Source organism: Manis javanica, chromosome 10, assembly GCF_040802235.1.
Source record: "Manis javanica isolate MJ-LG chromosome 10, MJ_LKY, whole genome shotgun sequence".
Lineage (NCBI taxonomy): Eukaryota > Metazoa > Chordata > Mammalia > Pholidota > Manidae > Manis > Manis javanica.
Genome location: NC_133165.1, coordinates 26,603,032 through 26,625,173, shown reverse-complemented (window position 1 = coordinate 26,625,173; position 22,142 = coordinate 26,603,032). Strand labels below are relative to the sequence as shown.

Below are 22,142 nucleotides of genomic sequence, written 5' to 3'. Positions count from 1 at the left end.
AAATTCCTAGAAGTGGAATTCCTGGGTCAAATGGTATTTCTATTTTGAGCATTCTGAGGAACCGCCATACTGCTTTCCACAATAGTTGAACTAATTTACATTCCCACCAGCAGTGTAAGAGGGTTCCCCTTTCTCCACAACCTCACCAACATTTGTTGTTGTTTGTCTTTTCGATGATGGCGATCCTTACTGGTGTGAGGTGATATCTCATTGTGGTTTTAATTTGCATTTCTCTGATGATTAGTGATGTGGAGCATCTTTTCATGTGTCTGTTGGCCATCTGGATTTCTTCTTTGGATAACTGTCTGTTCAGCTCCTCTGCCAATTTTTTAATTGGATTATTTGCTTTTTGTTTGTTGAGGCGTGTGAGCTCTTTATATATTTTGGATGTCAATCCTTTATCGGATCTGTCATTTATGAATATGTTCTCCCATACTGTAGGGTACCTTTTTGTTCTATTGGTGGTGTTCTTTGCTGTACAGAAGCTTTTTAGCTTGATACAGTCCCACTTGTTCATTTTTGCCTTTGTTTCCCTTGCCCGGGGAGATACGTTCATGAAGAAGTTACTCATGTTTATGTCCATGAGATTCTTGCCTATGTTTTTTTCTAAGAGTTTTATGGTTTCATGACTTACATTCAGGTCTTTGATCCATTTCGAATTTACTTTTGTGTATAGGATTAGACAGTGATCCAGTTTCATTCTCTTACATGTAGCTGTCCAGTTTTGCCAGCACCATCTGTTGAAGAGACTGTAATTTCCCCATTGTATGTCCATTGCTCCTTTATCGTATATTAATTAGCCATATATGTTTGGGTTAATGTCTGGAGTCTCAATTCTGTTCCACTGGTCTGTGGCTCTGTTCTTGTGCCAGTACCAAATTGTCTTGATTACTGTGGCTTTGTAGTAGAGCTTGAAGTTGGGGAGCGAGATCCCCCCCACTTCTTCCTTCTCAGGATTGCTTTGTCTATTCAGGGTCTTTGGTGGTTCCATATGAATTTTTGAACTATTTGTTCCACTTCATTGAAGAATGTTGTTGGTAATTTGATAGGGATTGCATCGAATCTGTATATTGCTTTGGGCAGGATGGCCATTTTGACGATATTAATTCTTCCTAGCAAGGAGCATGGGATGAGTTTCCATTTTTTAGTGACCTCTTTAATTTCTCTTAAGAGTGTCTTGTAGTTTTCAGGGTATAGGTCTTTCACTTCCTTGGTTAGGTTTATTCCTAGGTATTTTATTCTTTTTGATGCTATTATGAATGGAATTGTTCTCCTGATTTCTCTTTCTATTAGTTCATTGTTAGTGTATAGGAAAGCTTCAGATTTCTATGTGTTAATTTTGTATCCTGCAACTTTGCTGAATTCCGATATTAGTTCTAGTAATTTTGCAGTGGAGTCTTTAGGGTTTTTTATGTACAATATCATGTCATCTGCAAATAGTGACAGTTTGACTTTTCTTTACCAATCTGGATTCCTTGTATTTGTTTGTTTTGTCTGATTGCCGTGGCTAGGACCTCCAGTACCACATTGAATATCAGTGGGGAGAGTAGGCATCCCTGTCTTGTTCCTCAGAGGAAAAGCTTTCAGCCTCTCGCTGTTCAGTATGATGTTAGCTGTGGGTTTATCATCTATAGCCTTTATTATGTTGAGGTACTTGTCCTCTATGCCCATTTTGTTGATGGTTTTTATGATGAATGGATGTTGAATTTTGTCGAATGCTCTTTCAGCATCTATGGAGATGATCATGTGGTTTTTGTCCTTCTTTTTGTTGATGTGGTGGATGATGTTGATGGATTTTCGAATGTTGTACCATCCTTGCATCCCTGGGATGAATCCCACTTGGTCATAGTGTATGATCCTCTTGATGTGGTTTTGATTTCGGTTTGCTAATATTTTGTTGAGTATTTTTGCATCTACGTTCATCAGGGATATTGGTCTGTAGTTTTCTTTTTTGGTGGGGTCTTTGCCTGGTTTTGGGATTAGGGTGATGTTGGCTTCATAGAATGAGTTTGGGAATATTCCCTCCTCTTCTATTTTTTGGAAAACTTTAAGGAGAATGGGTGTTATGTCTTCTCTGTATGTCTGATAAAATTCCGAGGTAAATCCATCTGGACCAGGGGTTTTCTTCTTGGGTAGTTTTTGGATTACCAATTCAATTTCATTGCTGGTAATTGTTCTGTTTAGATTTTCTGTTTCTTTCTGGGTCAGTCTTGGAAGGTTGTATTTTTCTAGGAAAATGTCCATTTCTCCTAGGTTTTCCAGCTTGTTAGCATATAGGTTTTCATAGTAGTCTTTAATAATTCTTTGTATTTCTGTGGGGTCCTTTGTGATTTTTCCTTTCTCGTTTCTGATTCTGTTGATGTGTATTGACTCTCTTTTTCTCTTGCTAAGTCTGGCTAGAGGCTTATCTATTTTGTTTATTTTCTTGAAGAACCAGCTCTTGGTTTCATTGATTTTTTCTATTGTTTTATTCTTCTCAATTTTATTTATTTCTTCTCTGATCTTTATTATGTCCCTCCTTCTGCTGACCTTAGGCCTCATTTGTTCTTCTTTTTCCAATTTTGATAATTGTGACATTAGACTATTCATTTGGGATTGTTCTTCCTTCTTTAAATATGCCTGGATTGCTATATACTTTCCTCTTAAGACTGCTTTTGCTGCGTCCCACAGAGGTTGGGGCTTTGTGTTGTTGTCATTTGTTTCCATATATTGCTGGATCTCCATTTTACTTTGGTCATTGATCCATTGATTATTTAGGAGCATGTTGTTAAGCCTCCGTGTGTTTGTGAGCTGTTTGCTTTCTTTGTACAATTTATTTCTAGTTTTATACCTTTGTGGTCTGAAAAGTTGGTTGGTAGGATTTCAATCTTTGGAGTTTACTGAGGCTCTTTTTGTGGCCTAGTATGTGGTCTATTCTGGAGAATGTTCCATGTGCACTTGAGAAGAATGTGTATCCTGCTGCTTTTGGATATAGAGTTCTATAGATGTCTATTAGGTCCATCTGTTCTAGTGTGTTGTTCAGTGCCTCTGTGTCCTTACTTATTTTCTGTCTGGTGGATCTGTCCTTTGGAGTGAGTGATGTGTTAAAGTCTCCCAAAATGAATGCATTGCATTCTATTTCCTCCTTTATTCTGTTAGTATTTGTTTCACATATATTGGTGCTCCTGTATTGGGTGTATATATGTTTATAATGGTTATATCCTCTTGCTGGACTGAGCCCTTTATCATTATGTAATGTCCTTCTTTATCTCTTGTTCCTTTCTTTGTTTTAAAGTCTATTTTGTCTGATACTAGTATTGCAATACCTGCTTTTTTCTCTCTGTTGTTTGCATGAAATATCTTTTTCCATCCCTTGACTTTTAATCTGTGCATGTCTTTGGGTTTGAGGTGAGTCTCTTGTAAGCAGCATATAGATGGGTCTTGCTTTTTTATCCATTCTGTTACTCTGTGTCTTTTGATTGGTGCATTCAGTCCATTTACATTTAGAGTGATTCTTGAAAGATATGTACTTATTGCCATTGCAGGCTTTAGATTCGTTGTTACCAAAGGTTCAAGGTTAGCTTGTTTACTACCTTACTGTCTGACTTAACTCACTTATTGAGCTGTTATAAACACAGTCTGATGATTATTTCTTTCCCTTTTTTTTCCTCCTCCTCCATTATTCATATGTTGGGTATTTTGTTCTGTGCTCTTTTTAGGAGTGCTCCCATCTAGAGCAGTCCCTCTAAGATACCCTGTAAAGGAGGCAAATTCCCTCAACTTTTGCTTGTCTGGGAATTGTTTAATCCATCCTTCATATTTAAATGATAATCAGTGCTGGATACAGTATCCTTGGTTCAAAACCCTTCTGTTTCATTGCATTAAATATATCATGCCATTCTCTTCTGGCCTGTAAGGTTTCTGTTGAGAAGTCTGATGATAGCCTGATGGGTTTTCCTTTGTAGGTGACCTTTTTTCTCTCTCTGGCTGCCTTTAATACTCTGTCCTTTTCCTTGATCTTTGCCATTTTAATTATTACATGTCTTGGTGTTGTCCTCTTTGGGTCTCGTCTCTCAGGAGTTCTGTGTACCTCCGTAGTCTGAGCAACTATTTCCTCCCCCAGTTTGGGGAAGTTCTCAGCAATTATATCTTCAAAGACACTTTCTATCCCTTTTACTCTCTCTCTTCTTCCTCTGGTACCCCTATAATGTGGATATTGTTCCTTTTAGATTGGTCACACAGTTCTCTTAATATTGTTTCATTCGTGGAGATCCTTTTATCTCTCTCTATGTCAGCTTCTATGCATTCCTGTTCTCTGGTTTTTATTCCATCAATGGCCTGTTGCATCTTATCCTTTCTGCTTATAAATCCTTCCAGAGTTTGTTTCACTTCTGTAATCTCCCTCCGGACATCTGTTATCTCCCTCTGTACTTCATCCCTTAGCTCTTGTATATTTCTCTGCAGCTCTGTCAGCATGTTTATGATTTTTATTTTGAATTCTTTTTCAGGGAGACTGGTTAGGTCTGCCTCTGCAGATCCTGTCTCAGGTGTTGTTTGAACTTTCTTGGACTGGACTAAATTTTTTTTGCCTTTTCATGGTGATAGCGGTGTCTTTAGGCAGGTTGCGGGTGTGTCAGCTGGGAGAAGAAAGTCCTTTCCTGCTTGCTGGATGCCTTGCCCTTCTCCGCTGCCTGTGACGGTTACCCGCACTCCTGGAGCAGCCACCAGGTTAGTCCCCTAAGCTGCTGTGGGCAAGGTCTCTGTCAGAGCAGCACGAGCCCTGCGGGGAGTGGCAGGCATGCCAGGTGCGCTCCTCCATGATAGCAGTGCCCCTGCCAGGCAGCTGTGTGCCAGCAGCGGCCTTTCGGTCTGGCCTGGGCGGCTGTGCATTGGGCTGTAATCCCGGTCGGCTGCTGGGAGTGCACCTGCTCCCTCTGGCTCCCCTGCAGGTGCGTGTGGGGCTCTCCCGCATGGGCCTCTACCAGGCTCCTCTGGCTCCACTGCCGCCGGTGCACGTGAGCCGCGCCCAGGCTGTTCGGTCGCACCGCTGCGGGCTCGCACAAGCCTTTCCTGGTACCCTCTGGCGCCGCTGGCACACGGATCTGCTCCCGGTCCCTTCCGGCGCCACCGTCCCTGGCACACACTGCCACTCTCCCACTACTGGGCCCATGTGTTGGGGTCCGTGCTAGTTGGAGGAATAACTGGCAGGCTGCTTAGTGCCGTGAGGGGCTTCAGAGCTGCACTGCCTCCCCAGGGTTTAGGGCACCTAAGGTTCCCCGGGATTCCCAGCTGCTGGCTAAGTGTGCCGGGATGACTTCGTCCAGCTATGAGGTCCCTGTCTCTTTAAGACTTGCAGAAAGCACTCGCTTTTCTTTTGTCTCGGGGGCGCCGTTTGCAGGGACCTGCCCACAGGTTTTGCTTTTCCGTTTCTCTAATATTCAGCAACCCGTGTACCTTCTATCTGCGCTCTGGGTGTGGATTTCTAGAGCTGGTTGTTTAGCAGTCCTAGGCTTTCACTCCCTCCCCATTCGACTCCTTTCTTCCCACTGGGTTTTGGGGTGGGGGAGCGTTTGGGTCCCGCCTGGCTGCAGCTTGTATCTTACCCCCTTTGTGTGATGTTGAGTTCTCACAGATGTAGATGTATCCTGGCTGTTGTACTGCATCCACTGGTGTCTCTTTTAGGAATAGTTGTATTTATTGTATTTTCATAAATACATATATTTTGGGGAGGAGATTTCCTCTGAACTACTCATGCCGCCATCTTCCCGTGATCCCCTAAAGATAGGTTTTTTTGTAGGATGTTTGCATTCTCCCTTCTCAAAATGGGAACTTATGTATTTTGAAACCCTTTTCCCATTCAAAAAAATTGTTGACAGTAAAAATGCACAGGAATAAAATATGTCATGGGGGAAAAATTGTATTCCTAATCTACCTTTCTATAAAGTCGTACTTTGCAAAAAGGTAAAATAAGATAAACTGGCTTTATATAAACAAAAAACAACGTTCTTCCTAGGCATTTTTGGGCAATGTATGCATATTAAGGATGTTTGCTGTTTGTGTGCCTTATTATATTTATCAGTCTTATCCCCCTCTCCCCAACCACAGTCTGTACAAGTACACACTGTATTTCTGGTCTACCCTTTATGCCTAATAAACAACCTGGTGGACATGAAGTGTTCAACAAATGAATATTAACCAAAAATTCTAAAGGCCAGTCACCCTACATTTTGCAACATTATCTGATAAACCTAATATTATTTCACTAGATTTCTTTTTTCAGACTCCAAGAAAAAAATATTTACATTGAAAACCCGATGATAAATACCCATTCTAATCTCCGGATGGCACAAAAAATTCTAAAGATCCATGTTTCCCAACTCCTAGCAAAGCCCTGCCTGCTGTGGGATTGAGAGAGAATGTCTGAAGGCATCATCAAAGGCATTTATTAAAATATTGAGCTGAGAGATATTCCCTTGTTGGAGAAAGCCTGGCTGGCTCTGACTGGGCTCTGAAGCAGGACGCGATGTGTTAAGACACAAGGACTCTTGCTGTGCTGCCTTGTTGTTGTTGACCCTCGTGATTCTTGGTGCCTTCCCTTGTGAAAGTCCTTTTTAAAAAATAAATGCCTTTTAGTAGAGTGTCTAGAACATAAATGCCCAATAAATTTGAGCTGTTACTTTTACCATTATGAAAATGGTACCACCCAAGTCACTTAAACAGCAAATCCAGTTTCTGGAGACTGTGCAATGTCCTTCCTCAGGCTCTTCCAGTTTCCTACACCCTTGCTTCTCCCTTCCATGAAATGAAACCCTGGGATAATCATGGTGGATAATAATGCCTTTGTGTTTATAAGGCATGATCATATCTGTTTTCTCATTTGATCCCCACATAACTGTTGAAGTAAATAAGAAAGACCTTGTTATCCCATTTTATAGGTGAGGAAATGAAGGCAAAGAGAGGTTAAATGACTTGCTCAAACTAATAAAAGTAGAATGGGAATTGTTCTTCGTATTGTGTCTCTGGGCCCAGTAGGACGAGCCTTGGCCAGAAGGATCATTCCCCTGTTCAGGTTCCCAGCTCTCGTGTCCCCTGGTCTATGCCATTGGCCAGGTTCTGCTCCCATCACTGGGAGCCTCAGGACAAGGAGGATTTCTCCTCCACTTCCTAGAACTCTGGGTCCACAGCCTGCTGCCTTGACCCTGAGGCCTAAGTGTCTGGTATCAGCCTCTCACCATGCCCAAGGCTGTACAACTGCTACTACTAGAAGGGACCTGGCTGGGTCAAGTCACAATTTCTAAACGTAGAAACCCTTTGAATTGACATCTTCATCTACTTTAAATGTCATTAACATGCTCACCATAGGCAGCTTTGTAAAGAAAGTGAAGTCTCAGAAAGGCACTGGGCTGGCTGGAGTAGATGAATAAGCTGTAGAGGTGCAGGGGTGTTTCTATTCCATGAAAAGCCAGAGTAACTCCAGCTTCCAGCAGCCCAGCCTGACAGCTGTGGCACTGAGGCAGTGGAGTTGACTGCTTTGCATCATTTAGCATGAGCAACAGCCATATGACATAATGCACTCACCTGGATCATGCAGTTGGGACGTGGCAGGGTGGCCACCAGCTTGAGCCAGCTCAGGAATGCAGGTTGTGGGCATCTGTCTCCTACTTTGCTTTCAATGAGGTCTTATTGGCAGCTTGAATCAGCCATGGTGGGAGAATTTATACCAGAGAAACTAGCACACATTACAAACCAGGGTGCTCCGTCTCCACCCCGAGAAAGCTGGTTGCTCCACATTAACCAGCACACACACCGCTGGCCACATGTGCAACAGGCCCAACAGCCTTGTCACTTCTTTCAGGTGTGTGCTTCTACTTTGATCTTATTTGGGGGACTCTTCTATTCAACATGTAGACAGCGATTTGCTGGTGTCGCATCTAAGATCTTTAAGAGCACCTCACTCTTCCCCCAGCCCTCACAATGAAGAGCTCTCCAGGGCAAGGCTCTGGCCTACAGGCAGCAAGTCTAAAACAAGCCTCGCTGCCCCCCCAGGCGGTGTCTCCACCACACCTCCTACCTCCCCAAACAAGCACTGTGAGAGGGAGTAGTCCCAGCTAGTGGGAAGGAATTCATAAGTTCATTTGTTCCCAGTTACTAGTATTGACACCGTGTGCTAACTCTCCTCAGACTCTGTATTTTCATAGGAAACAAAGAGGGTCTAAGGGTGAGATTTCTGGCAACATGGTGAGCTGCTGGGGGAGTTACTGAGATCAGAGTATTATAGCATTTCTTAAATGCTCTCAGGTTGGCTCGGCCAAGGGTAACCCTGCTAATTAATTTTGCAAGTCTGGAAAGAGGAAATGCTGATAATGATAATAATGACAATGATGCTTCACTGTCCTGCCCGATAATGTCCCAGGGGATTTCTCTGACTTCTGGTAAACCCTCAAATAGGAGAGATAAGTTGAAAAAACTTGATCAGAATTTCTGTGACTCAATGATCTGAAAGTACTTGTTGAGAAGCAAAGATTTATTATCTGCAATTTAGCAAGACTCTAAAGATGGTCCTGTCTATCCCTTTCTTCTTGTTTTGCAAATACACCAATGATGACATCTGGAAAAGGTGCCGTGACTCACACGGAGTAAACTCAGGTCTCCTCTGCTCCGGGAGCACCCTCCCCTTTGACCTTTGAGGAGCCTGCGGACTCCTCACTTCTGAACTCCATTCCCTGGAAGTGTACTTTAGATACAGTGAGAAGGAACACCTGCCTGTGCCGAATCGACAAATATCCCAGGGAATCCCACACTTGAAAGGACCTCCAGAAACATAATCTCTGGGGCTGCTGTCTGGTGTTCCTGGGGAACACTCAGCTGGCAGGTTGGGACTGGTCTTCACTAGCAGGCTGCCGGAGAAGTCTGGGAGGCTCTGGCCAGTTCTCAAAGGCTCCCTTGTGACTTTTTACTTTCTGGCACCTGTTATATGACTCATATGGGGTCTCCTTTTCAAAGTCTAATATTTCAGGGATGCAGCTCACTGACTCATACAGGAGGAAAGCAAATGGGCCATGAGGTGTGTGCAGAGCAGTGTGCTTTGATGGGACTTATTGAGTTTTAAGAAAATAGGACTTAAGGGTAGATAAGAGGCAGAATTCTGAGGACCTTAAGTTCAGAGCCTTCCCAGGACATAATGTTCAACAACTATTGTCAAAATCAATTTTTGGTGAAGCTTTGGCATCTACATTTACTCACCATTTAAAAAATGAACTATGCAGCAATTGTTAAGGAAAGAGAACCAACCCTGGAGTGTCCTATAATAATAAAGATATATGTTTCTATGATACTTTGTAGTTTATGAAATACATTATCTCATTTGATCCTTACGAAAATGCTATGAGTTCGATACTTTCATTATCCACATTTGGTATATAAGGAATTAAAGCTTACAAAAGTTTAAAGATTTTCCCAAAAGTGTCATAGGAGAACAAAGACTTGAACCCAGGTCTACAGAATCCAGAATATAAGCTTAAAAACAAACATACACACACAACCAAAAAAACTAAAACCCTGTACCATAGCTCTTATAGAAGCACTTTAGTGCAGAACTCACAGCAAACTTGATCTTGAGCTCTTTATTCTTTCCAAAGATGCCAGAAGCTCTGGAAGCTTTTGTTAGGACATGGCCTCTCCTACATGACATGGAGTCTGTGGGATGGTTCTAGATAGTGATGTTCCAAATCAGAGTCATTGTTCAAAACAGCACTGGATGGAAATTCTTTGTGCACCCAGAAAGTTAAAAAAAAATCTGTTATAGTGAATATTGGACCATCTTAGTGTGCCCTTTTCCTGTCCAAGAGAAAATCAAATACTCACTAAGAGGACAGGGGCTGAGACTCTTGCTGTCAAAGTCTAGAGGATGTGGGTGGACCTGCCAATACTCCAGTATATGCAGTGTTTGAGGAGATCAGGTGAATGCCTGTACATGAAAGTACTTCTGCAAACTCTAGACTTATATGGGTGAGTCTACCATCTTCAATGAAAAGGAAGCTGAAAATTTTTCAGATGGGCAAGGAGTATCCAAAATCACACTTGTATTTAGGAAGCACTTATCAACACATAAGAGAATCTTAACAAGGGCTGGTGCAAAACATGTTTAGACATCACTCTACATCCCCACCACCAAATTACTGTATTTATTCCAAAGCCTTTTTCATTAAGCATGAATTACATTTTTGTATACTTGTAAAATCATGTAAATTTAACTCTGAGTGGTTGCATGGGCCAAAGCCCCTTTGCTACCCATGTAAACTCCTCCTTCATTGCCCAGGAGTCTTCTGGCTGTGGTTAAGGGACCCATGAGGCAGGACTCCTGTGGCTGGGGCAGTCTGGCCAGCTGTCCGTAGGGTTGGAAAAGTGATCTTTCTTGGGGTGTAACTATATCAAGATAAAAAGAATCAAGACTGGTCTTGAAGGGCCAAATCTTAAAAAACCAGAAGGCACTTAATGTGTGTGCACCAGTTGGAGTGGGGAGCAGAGAGGGTGAAAAGACATCAAGCAAGTGGGTCAGAAGGAGGGAGTGGGGCTTGCCAATGAAAAGGGTAGCTCAGAAGCGAAGTCCACAAGCTCTGAGCACCTGCCAGGATGCCTCTTTCTTAAGGTTTGAATCTGAATGATCCACTAAGTGGACCAAAACAGGACACACAGGATAAGGAGGTCTCTTAAATTTATTAATTAATCATCAAAATTATATCTTTTGATTCACCTGATTAATATGGGTTCTTCTTTATAAAAATGATCTCCTATCTAAAAAATTGTTATGCAGTCTTGGAGATAGCAAACAGTTTTCTATCATTCTCAAGCCTCCGAAGTCCAAACGTGTTGTCAGCATCTGCTTTGGATGTAGGTTTCACAGATGGGTTGAGATCAGCCAAAGATGACACCAGGATGACAGGCAGGCCTCTTTGAGCCTGTACCTAGTGAGTGTGAATTGGTGAGGAAAAGTGGGTGATCATTTTAGTCCAAGGCCTGTGGATCACTATGGGGGCCCAGACATTCTGCCTAATCAATACACTGGGATCAACTAGTTTGGGGCACTAAGTCATATTGCCTTAACTCCAGAAGAGGCTGAGTAGTTAAGAAGAATGACTATTTACAGTGGGGCCATCATCTTTTTCTGCTGCTACAATGTGCATACTCTCTGTCTAGTTAACTCTGAGGATAGCAGGGATCTTGGGAAGCCAAATCTGTCATAAAACTGTGGCCTTAGCAAGGAAGGGTCCTAGAGGGAAAAATCCCTCTCTATTCCAGAGGTCAGAAATGCTCGTGCCTCCCTTTCTGGGGTGCTGGAGACACACAGCGCCTGCTCCCAGAGCCTCCTGTCTCTAGACTCAAGGTTCAACCCTGCCTCAATTCTTCAGATACATCACCACCACTGATGAGGCTCTGGATTCCTTCATTTTCACTCACTGCCAGACTGTCCTTTAACCCCAGTCCTTCTAGCTCTGATCTAGAAACATCCTGAGCTCTAAGGCAACTTCCAGCCCATTTCATCCAAGATGTGTGGATATTGTTACCAATCATAGCTATATCAACAATTAACCTTTCAGTGCACTTACCTGCGACAGGCATGGGGATGCACGCTTTTATCTTCATTAGCTCATGGAGTCCTCACCACAGCCCTCCTAGGTAGGTGCGATGATGACCCCACCTTATAGATGAGGAAGCCGAGTCTCTGGGTGCTGACTTGCCCAGCACCACACAGTTGTTAGGTGTCAAGTCAGGATTCAAGCCTGAGTCATTTGGACTCCAGAACCTGGGCTCTTAACCATCAGACATTTACTGCCTCTGGGACTGACCTTGATCTGCCTCGTGAGAGGGAGACTCCTATTCATGGAACACATCAATGATGACAAGTGGTCATGAACACTTTCTGTGCTGAAATTCAAGCATTAAAAATAATCGGTTTGGAATGTAATTGTTAGAATTCAAGCCATGATCTGGAGGAAAATACCCCCAGAGACAACGAGATGTCTAAGAATCCATGAAAAGTCAAGCAGTCTGCACTGCGTTGCTCTAAGTTTAACATTTTGAAAAACATGGATCGTGTGGTGAGCTTTGGGAAAATGCTTAACAAGACACAGACTCATGCATAAGACCCCGCTCACACTGGGAAAGCAGCCAAGAACTCCTGCCCCCTTCATCCCAAAGGAGGTGCCCTATGAAAGACCCCAGAAAGGACAGGTCCTCCGCCAGAGAGGGCTCATTGTTTCTCACACTGTGAGGGTCTCCTAATGAACAAGAATCAGTAAGAGTGTTTCTATTATTTTCTATGTGATTCAGAATCAGTGAAACGATAAGCCTTTCATGCTTATTTATGAAGGACATGTCACATATACTTGGTGTCCCAAATAGCTTTTCAGAGAAACAACGTTGAAAATTAGTAATATGGCCTGTTTTATGATCTAACCTTGTTTTCTCATATATGATTCAAAACGTTTAAAAAAACTGAAAAATCCAGATTTATGAATCAGGAAGAAAATGGAAAAAAGTAAAAATTACAGATAATCCCCAAACCTTATTTCAATCACTAGGATTCTTCACTTTTAGATACTTCACAGAACAGCTAATGAGTTGTCAATCGTTACTTTATTGAGCATTGCAAGGTGCACAGCATTGTACATAGCTTGAAAATGTCAAACTGATATTTGCCACATCCTCTGTAGGCTTCCCTAACTTCCATGGTTCTGTGGTGCTTCCTCCTGTGCTCTAGGGAGCATGCTTCTAGTACCTTCATGGTAACATTTATCATGATGTCACATGTACCAATTGCACCATGTGTTCTCCCCACTAAATTTTTGCACTCAAGGACAGGATCCATGTATTGCTGATCTCTGGAAACTTGATGTTCAAATACACATTTGATAGATGAATGACTGAGTGAATGATTGCTTGAGCTCTGGTTCCTTCTCTGCATTTAGGTGGGAGTGAGGATGCTGAGTAAGAAGCCATTCAAAAGGCACAATGGAAAAAAGGAGTGTGCAAACATGTGGCTGGTCCCCAGACTAGAAAATCAGCTCCATGCTACTGAAGAGTTGGCAATCTCCGCAAGAGCCAGAGAACACAACAGAGCCACAGACAAATCTTCAAACCAGAGGTGGGGTGCATCAGCCCAGGCAGCTGCCGGCTGGCGCCGGTGAACTGGAGGCACAGCCAACCCCAGTAGTCCAGAGTGGAGGGTCTCAGCCACCTCACCTGAAGGATACTTGTGCTTTAAATCCCTTCCCCAATTTCAAAAAAGACCACATAAGAATAAATAAATAAGACACTAAATAACTAAGAGTAAAAAAAGAAGACATTTCCAAATGGCTCTCAAGAAGCAGTTAGGATGCCCTGCTCCTTGCATGGTGCCAACGGGCTCCAGATGCCACGGTTGCCCTCTTTGGGCCTTTCAGCATTCACATCCATTACAGTGAGGGAACACAGGTTCTGCGGGAGGCAGTAAGCATGGCGCAGTGCATGGAGGGCTAATTGTTTCATCACATGGGATGAATCCAGTTGATGAGTCAGGGCCTAGAGTCTGTCTGACGGGTGAAGGAGAAGACCCTGCTACGGGAGCAGGTGAACAGTGACACACACCACGTCTCTGGCATCCCAAGTATAACAGGACACATGCGAATCTGCCATCAGCTGGCAAGGAGACTGAAGGCAAGCCTGCTGTCTCCCTGTGCCTCAAGTCCCCCATCACGTGGGGCTTTGGACAGAGCACCTCCCTGGTCACACCTAAGATCTCTTTTTCATCCAGCAAGATTCTTGACCCATCAGCACTAAGGCAAACCCCCACCCTTCCGTGTGTGTTCCTGCTGCTGAAATGAAGGGAAACCCAGCTACAGATTTATATGCTCACAAACAGAAGTGTTGGTAAAACACTGCTTAAGATTCTTAGATAAGTCTAGTGCATATTTCTCTATCATGCACCAGTTCAGTGTTCACAGACCCCAACATTGCACCACTAACTGATTAGCATGGCTACTCTTCTACTCTGGTGCAATTCAATTATTTTTCTGCAAAATGTAACTCTCGCTACACTTACATTTCTTAAACCAACCTGATGCAAATAGTTGACCCATCACTTTCTCCTTACTGCCTTTCTGGATCCCAAGTTTTTGCATCTAATGGTCAGATAAAATTGGTGGCCTGCAACCCCCAGATCAGTATTTCACACTTGGCCCCTTTCTGCCTCACAGCAAGTCTTTAGAACCCTCAGAAAAACCAAGGTGATTCCATCTAGGCTGAGAATGGCAGAGAAAAGTTTGGGAGGTTCTGTTTTCTTTCTCAGCACAAGATTTAAAATGACCAATGCTTGATCAAAAAATTGGGGATTAGCTCTCAAATCAAGCTTGCATTAATGGGAAGGTTATGTTTTCTAGCCTCAAACACACTAAAAATAATTTCCTAGGAGAGAATGATTCTTAGCAAGTTTATACCCACATAAACTGGGATATAAGTGGATATGGATATATTTTTTTCTGAGATGCTTAGTTTTTCTTTAGTTTTCTATACATTTATACTCAACAATCCCAAACAATCTATTATACAAAAATAATCATTAAGGACAGAAGTCAGAGTGTCTTACTGTATTAGGTATTTACTTGATGCATAAGAAAGACCAAACAAATATATTGCAGAATATGAATTTTCATATTAGCCTAAAATGTAGATCTCTGAGCTCAATCTTGTTAGCCAGAGATTTGATGTACATCGAGTTAATCCAAGCTTGCTAAGGATGTCCTCAGACTTATAGCACCTACTCACAGCAGGGCTGTGAGCCCTGCACTCTCTTCATTATACCAGAGAGAACTATACTATATTGTTCAAGAAATAAAGAGTTTTTGCCCTTGCATTCAAACTTGGTTATGCCTCATTTGATGTAAAATGTTTATCATTACCTAAAAGACAAATGCAACAAAATTCAACTTTGGAGGAAAATATTAACCCAAGACAGGTCCTTGGGAGAGATGGAAAGCTAAGGGGTATAACAGATTCTACATCTCTAAGAAAGTTATTTCAACAGGGAAGCATGTTGTCACTTCACCAAGTTCAGATGAGTTGGAGAGGAAGAAAACATATGATAACAAATTGGCTAAGAATATTTATATCAGTTTTGCCTTAAGTCTCATAGAGTAATAGGAGAAACAAGATTCTTTTCTCCTTTTCCCAGAAACATTTTGCTTAAAGTTGACCTCATTCTAATTCTTCTTTCCTCTGTAATTTTTAATTACCACAAATTAATCTGTAACAGAGTGAATAACTAAAGATTCTAATAGCTTGGAAGTTTGCTCATATCTCAGCAGATGACCTGTACAGAATCCCACCAGAAGCACTTCTCTTGGGTCAAGTCTAAATTGTACCATCTTCTTAGGCAAAAACATGCAGACACCCCCTAACCAAGGCCAAAATATGATGATAATTGACAGGGAACAAAAACCCACTGTAAAGACAAAATATTTCAGCTTCCTCTATTTAAAAAATCATATTCACTGCAACTGGGCACTATTAGTCTTTTGAGTTTTGTTAACTCTCCAGAATTGTCAAAAGTGACCTTGTAGCCAATACTCTTGCAGATGCCAAAAACCACCCAAAGGCCACTCATGGTGCCAAAAGCTGTGTCAAAGAGCAGAGAGAGGGTGCCACCGAGGTCCACGGCAATGTCCTTGCACAGAGTTGGAATTGCACCCACCATATACAAGGGAAAAGCGGCCACATCCACAATGACTCGGACTGGGACACCCAGAATGCGGCAAATGGCCTTCATCAGACAGCAAAAGGATCCGGAGAATGGCCCTGATGACTTTGGCCGTGACTCTGAGCACCTTCCAGAGAATGCTCGCCAGCTCGTCCCCGATGGCAATGAAGTATGAGATGGTGGCAGAACCAAGGTGGTAAAGGCAACTTTTTATGCCTTTGGTCACTTGTTTGGTGACATACCACAGGAAATACACAACATTCTTCAGGATTCCTACTGCAAGGTAAGAAATCAGATGGAAGAGCTTGATGAATGGGGTGGCAATGAAGCCCATGAGCCTCTCCCAAAAGCCGCTCCCATCCGTAGGTGCCTCTGCAGGTGACAGCCAATCCCTCGCTCCTTGTGCTGGAGATGGGGCTGGAGCCTTCCGTAGATTGGCCCTTCGCTCTTCATCCTGGACTTGGTTCACCATTTCCAAGATTTTTTTCATTTTCTCTGTGTCTTGCTCAGTTTCACCACAGTTGTTCTGAAACTGCTTCTGAATGGAGGCAGTTTCTCAAGTTCTTTCACCATCACATCTTCTATGATGTCACCGTCCCAGGTATGCTTCACAAAACCCATGGCCCAGCCTCCTCCAAGGACAGCACAGCAGGCTGCCAGCCAGACGAACTCAGGGATGGCCACTTTATCTTTAACTTTGCGGTCTGAGGGCACAGCGCCTGTGGTGATACATAGGTCTTCCCCGCTGCCACACTGTGGGCTCAGTGCCTGCTCCATCAGGCTGTTGAGATTCATGTACCACTGTTCCTGGAAGATTGGGGTCATGGGAGCTGCATTTGTGAGAGTGAATGTGACCATTTGGAGATCTCTGCTAAGGGAGAATGGGTATAGCTTTCCTCTTTGGTAGCCAGAAAATCCAGGTAATCTGTAGTCAAGGCTTGCTTGCATCCCAGATTGTTCACAGAGGCGATGGCATCAGCCCCCTCAGTCACCTCCTCAAGGTGGCTGTTGGAGTCATTGATCTGAAAGAAGAGAGCATGTGGTGAGATGCGGCCCTTTTCACAGTGGGGAGTGGCACTGGGATCGTTGTACCAGCACCAGAGAAGCCCCTATGCCACTAACACCTTCAGCTCCTGGCCTCGGGAGGGCTTGGCTCTCTGCTGCACACACACTTCATTCTACATCCCACAGTCCTGGTACTTGACAAGGTCTTTCAATAAGCTGTTTCCTATTTTACCCCCTGCGTAGAGTCCCCCCCTGTTCTGTGGCACTTCCCCACCTCACACACACACACTCATGCACACACGCACATGCACACACAGAAACACCATCCTGACATTCGTTTTTAATCTGCTGTGTATTTATGAATTTCATAACTCTTCTTTGAAATCTTTTTCTATGAGATTCAAATTAAATTCAAAAATGAAAACACACAGAAAGGACATCTCAACAGGCCCATAAAAACCAGAGCCGAATTCAGATCATCAGATACCAACATTGGCTGTCTTGTTATAAACACATTCTGAATGAACGTTTAAACAATTTGAGATTATGAAAAACAATGGATTCTAATCACAGCACTTAAATGGGGGAAAACGTGTAGTTTTCTGTCAGTTATTAGATACTTACCAGGCCAAGATAAAAGTCAAATTTGACCAACAGTTGTTTGAATTTAACCTCCCCATATATTTTCCATGATTAATAATTCATTTCCTATCTAGGTCAGTTTAGATATGTGGTGTGTACAGATAAGGATGATATATGCACGTGAGGACCTATTACCTCCTTTATCCCCTCTAGGGGACGTCTAGAGCTAGTCTTTTCATTGGTGACCCTGTGACACAGCATAGGCAGCCCGCTGGTTTGTCTTCAGCCAAGAGGCCACCCAGGGGAAACGGTGCCCAGTGGCTCCAGGGAGAGCTGGCAGGCCTGGGACATGCACAGAGGAGAGAGACTCTTGGATGAGGAGGGGAAAGGAGCAAAAGAGAGAAGTTTCAACAGTTTCTCCTAAAGCATATAACTCCATAGATTTATCATTCCCAAATTTCTTTACTTTGCTTAATTTCTTTTTTTCTATATAGGCTACCTCCTGGATAAGTGTTTATTGATGTATCAAGAATTTCATAGGCTTAAAGTCTCTCACTAAGAATAAGCTACAGGGACTCCCAGCTCTTGCCTAAATAATATCAGCCATCTTATAAACAATATGATTCAGTTTATTTTTGTTTGTTTTTACTAACTCCTTTGTACTATTATTTACAATTCTTCTGTGTGTTCATGAAATATTTCTGTTTTCCTATAATTTATTTCCATTGATTTTGTGTTCTCCAAAATGAGTCATTCAAAAAATAGAACATTACTTTATGAGGTGTCATATAACCATATTACTTATAAAATATATTAAATTCCAGGGCCTTTTAATAGTCTGCTAACTGACCTCCACTGAGAGAAATGCCCATTATAATTCCTACTTCCTGTCTTAAAGCCATTTTCTAACCCAGCACAAAACTTTCTTCTAATCCTAAAATAACAGATATTTTAATATCATTTGTTAAATGATCATCTGAATATCTAACTAAAATCAGTATAACAGCTCCTTATCATCAGGCTTATTAATTCTACAAAACAACATGTATTTCTTGGTAGGCTCTCACTTTCTAAAGGAAATGTCAAAGTGTGTGTGTAACTGAAATGCCTAACTCATATATAGGAAACTATTAAAATAGCATTTGATCTTAAAAGTCTAATATATTCTCTGATACACTGTCATGTAAAGGGCAGATGTATTTTCCATGCTCTCTGCAGACACAGTTTAATGATGTGGTTATTGCAATTATAGTAAGTTACTGACAACACTGCTCCCCAAAGACAAAAATACACTTATGATGTAAGAGGTAATTTCAGATCACAGTTTCTGGGTTACACTTGCCTTCTTGTACACACCACTAATCTTACTCTTTGGTAAGATTAAACCCATGGGATTTATTTTCTGGTTTAGAATTAAATGAAAAGAGACTTTCAATTTTCCTGCTATGTGCATGTAAGAAAATCAGACTGAGAGAAAATTATGAAGGAGTACTGGAGAGGATATATTCACCCATTCAACAACATTAAGCATATATTATGTGTGACTAGTATTGTAGGATGGGGCATCCAGGGATCCTACATCCAGAGACAGGGACAGGTACAAAGCTCTCTCTGTGTAATCCATCCCATGCTGACTGAGTCCCCCTGGGCTTCTCATGTTACTTGATAACAGTTCCTGAGTTTAATGGAATTTTCTTCCCTAATCACAACATGTTAAGTAAGTTTTAGAAGAACGAGCTCTCCCTCTCCACCAGCATCCTTCCCCACGATCTTAAAGTAAATTCCTTTTCAAATTTAGTACCAAGAAATTGTTTCTCTCAAGTAGTTTGTTTGTTTCTTTATACCAGACAGTAAAGCTGTTTAAACCTATGGGATTTCTTTTTTGGTTTAGAAGTAAATGAAAAGAGACTTTCAATTTTCCTGCTATATGCATGTGAGAAAATCAGAATGAGAGAAAATTATAAAGGAGTACTGCAGGGGAAATATTCACCCATTCAGCAATATTTATTAAGCATCTGTTATGTGTGACTAGTATTGTAGGAGGAAGCATTAGGACTGGGGTTATGTTAATAACAACAACACATTTGTTGAGTACTATATGCCAGGCACTAATCCAAGAACTCTGTATGTATTAAATTAGTAAGTGGCTGCACTAAGTATTTTCTCTTTTAAACTCACAAAAAAGAAGGCACTATCATCATCTTTTGATAGGTAAAGAGACTGAGGCGCATCAAGATTAAGTAGTACCCAAGGTCAAGGTCACCCAGTTAGTACGCGGTGGTGTCACGGTGTGAACTCAGGAGGTCCTGCTCACAGCTAGTGTTCTTAATCACTGCTTTCACGTCAAGAAACTCACCATCTACTCAGAGAAACAAGACATAGATACATAAAAGTTAAACAGAAAGCCAAGAAAAAAATGCTTAGTAAGTTTATGTTAAGTGCCAAATAAATGGTATAAAGTAAAAGAGCAACCAGATTCCAGAGGAAGGAAAGGCACGATAAATATGGTCAAAGAAGACATCTTGCTTTCTGGAGAAAATAAAGCTGTGGTGGCATCAGAAGGATGTGCAAGACTTACACATTTAGAGAAACAGAAAGGTCAGAAAGGCGGAACAAAACTCTGCACAGAGGTGTGGGGGCAGAGACGAGCAGCCTGTGGAAACAGGATTCTGACAAGTCAAGGTTTAACTGGAAAGAAAAGCAGGGAAACAGATCACAAATGACCTGATACACAGACAAGTAATCACAGAGCAATTACAACTATCACTTAGGGAGCGGTCACTATCCACCAGGCACCACAGTAAGTGGTGCCTCATCCGGAAGTCCTGCCCATCTACAATGGTCTTGCTTACTGCTCCTTAATCTCTAAAAAGTAATTTCTTATATTGTGAGTATAGAAATAACTCATGACTGTTAGAGAAAACTAATTACCCTGACATAAACACCTACAGAATTGGTAGCGGGTGTAATTTATTCACATGTGAATAGTTTGTGAGAGGTATTGCCGACAAAATGCATGAGCTGTAATGATGCCAACAGAGAGAAAGTATTTTAGAGCCATTCAGATCCTCCACTTATTGGAGCAGCTAATATTTCTGATCGTAAAACTGTGCTAATGGATTTCCTGCCTCATTCATAAGTGGGATGCTATTTATTCTCTTTTGAGCACATCTCACTAGTCTAAATTTTCAGTAGCATCCTATACTTCCTGGTTACACGACAAACAGGCAGTATTCATGAGGCCCCTCCAAAGAACTTCTCCAACCTCTTCTCTCCAATCAGACCTTCCCTTATATTCAACTAAAGCAGGCCAACCCCTGCCCGACTCGTGTCAGCTAATGGCTGTCCCGTAAATGCTGCCCTGAGTCCCTCAGTACCACTGCCCGCGTCGTCGCTGGCTCGGGGTGCGCTCGGCGTCCCTCTCTGCTGCTTACGCCCCACCTGGGTGCTCAGGCTCTGCTCCAGCCACGTGGCTCCTGTGCTGGGGGCCCTCCTTTGCTCTCCCAGCTCCATTCTCCCCTCAGCCCCGCTCTGTGTCCCAGGAGGCTCACGTCTAAGGACCACATCATTGGCCTCTCCTGCCCTCTGGCTTCCGACTGGGGCAGCCAGAGCAAAGTGGGAAGGGCGAACCCAGAATATTTACTCTCTTGCTCCCTTGCTGGCTGGTTGCTGGGGCTCTGGCGGAATTTCTCTGCAGCCAGGGCTCTCACCGGGCTCCCTGCGGCCCCACAGCCCTGGTGTATGAAGAGAGAGTAAACCATAGTTTCACAGTAATTTCCGTGAACGTGGAAGCCCAGAGCTCCAGAAGATCTTCATGACAGGCATTGAGCGCAGGACACACTCTACTTTTTGTTGTCTTTTAACTAGATCAGAACTCCAGCGCCTGAGAACGTCAGAGATGATTTTTTGAACGCCAGGCGTCCGGAATTAGTAGCCTGTGACACTGCACAGCCGCGTGCACCTTCCAAGGATAACTTCATAAACCCTTACGATGCTCATGGTCCGGCGAGAGGCAGAGCCACCCACGTCGCCCTACCGCCGTGCGCGTTCCCGGTCAGCCGGCGGACGCCGCGGCGCACGCGCACAGTCAGCCGGATGGCAGGCGCCGCCACATCCGGGGCTCGACGGCCGGAGCGGTTGCCATGGCAGCGGGGTCGCGGCGGGCGCGCGGGCAAACCTGGAGGCTGCAGGCGGCCCGGCAGCCGGAGGAGCCCTGGAGCCGTACAGCCGCGCCCGCAGCTCCGCGAGGCATCCAGGCAGTGCCGCCGCCATGTCGCTGGGAACCGGAGACCCAACCTCGGAGATGGTAAGCGCGGGAGGGCGGCGGGCAGGCGGCTGGGTCTCCTCGCTGCTTGCGGGCCCGGGCGAGGGCGGAGAAGGGGCGCGGTGCCCGCGGCTGCCGGTGACAGCTGCCATTATTGTTACCGCATCAGAGCGGACCTCGTTCGGCCTCCGTAGCCTCTAGACCCCGCCCGCCCTTGCATAGGCCGCTGCTTCCAGGAAGCCCTCCCAGACGCCAGGAGGGGCCCCGAGTCCAGGTCGAGGGCAATGGATGGGGCGACCTGCCTGAGCCAACCCAGGTGTGAGGGAGGGAGCCCAGGCAGGTGCCAGGAACAGGGTCCGGCCCAGCACTGATCAGAGAAGGCTTTCCGGAAGAGGTGCCGCCCAAGTTTACGCCCTAGGGTGAGGGCAAGCCGGCTCTCAGCTAGTTCCTTTGCCAAGTGCTTGTGGCGCGTCTGTTCTCTGCTGGAGACATCAGTGCGGACCCATACACTGAATTCCATTGAAGGGAAAGCAAAGCAATAAACAGAGCATTCAGGTCATGTTAGAACATGGAAAGTGC

The 22,142-nt window shown here is 43.6% G+C and overlaps 1 protein-coding gene, 1 long non-coding RNA gene and 1 pseudogene across 2 annotated transcripts in view; 1 reads left to right on the top strand and 2 right to left on the bottom strand.

Annotated features, from left to right (window-relative positions):
• Positions 1 to 6,406: 6,406 nt before the first annotated feature.
• On the bottom strand, positions 6,407 to 7,482 carry LOC140844021 (uncharacterized). The gene is made up of 2 exons (XR_012122093.1): positions 7,337 to 7,482; positions 6,407 to 6,586 (listed from the first exon to the last, which is right to left on the bottom strand). It is a non-coding gene; the product is annotated as an uncharacterized lncRNA (long non-coding RNA).
• A 5,114-nt stretch (positions 7,483 to 12,596) lies between these two features.
• Positions 12,597 to 20,812, bottom strand: LOC108398745 (endonuclease domain-containing 1 protein pseudogene; annotated as a pseudogene).
• A 304-nt stretch (positions 20,813 to 21,116) lies between these two features.
• The window catches only part of IQCE (IQ motif containing E), a 45,007-nt gene continuing 43,981 nt past the window's right edge, over positions 21,117 to 22,142 (top strand). The window contains 1 exon segment of the mRNA XM_073214949.1: positions 21,117 to 21,605. Within this exon segment, the coding sequence (XP_073071050.1) occupies positions 21,291 to 21,605 (315 nt within the window). The 5' untranslated portion in view covers positions 21,117 to 21,290.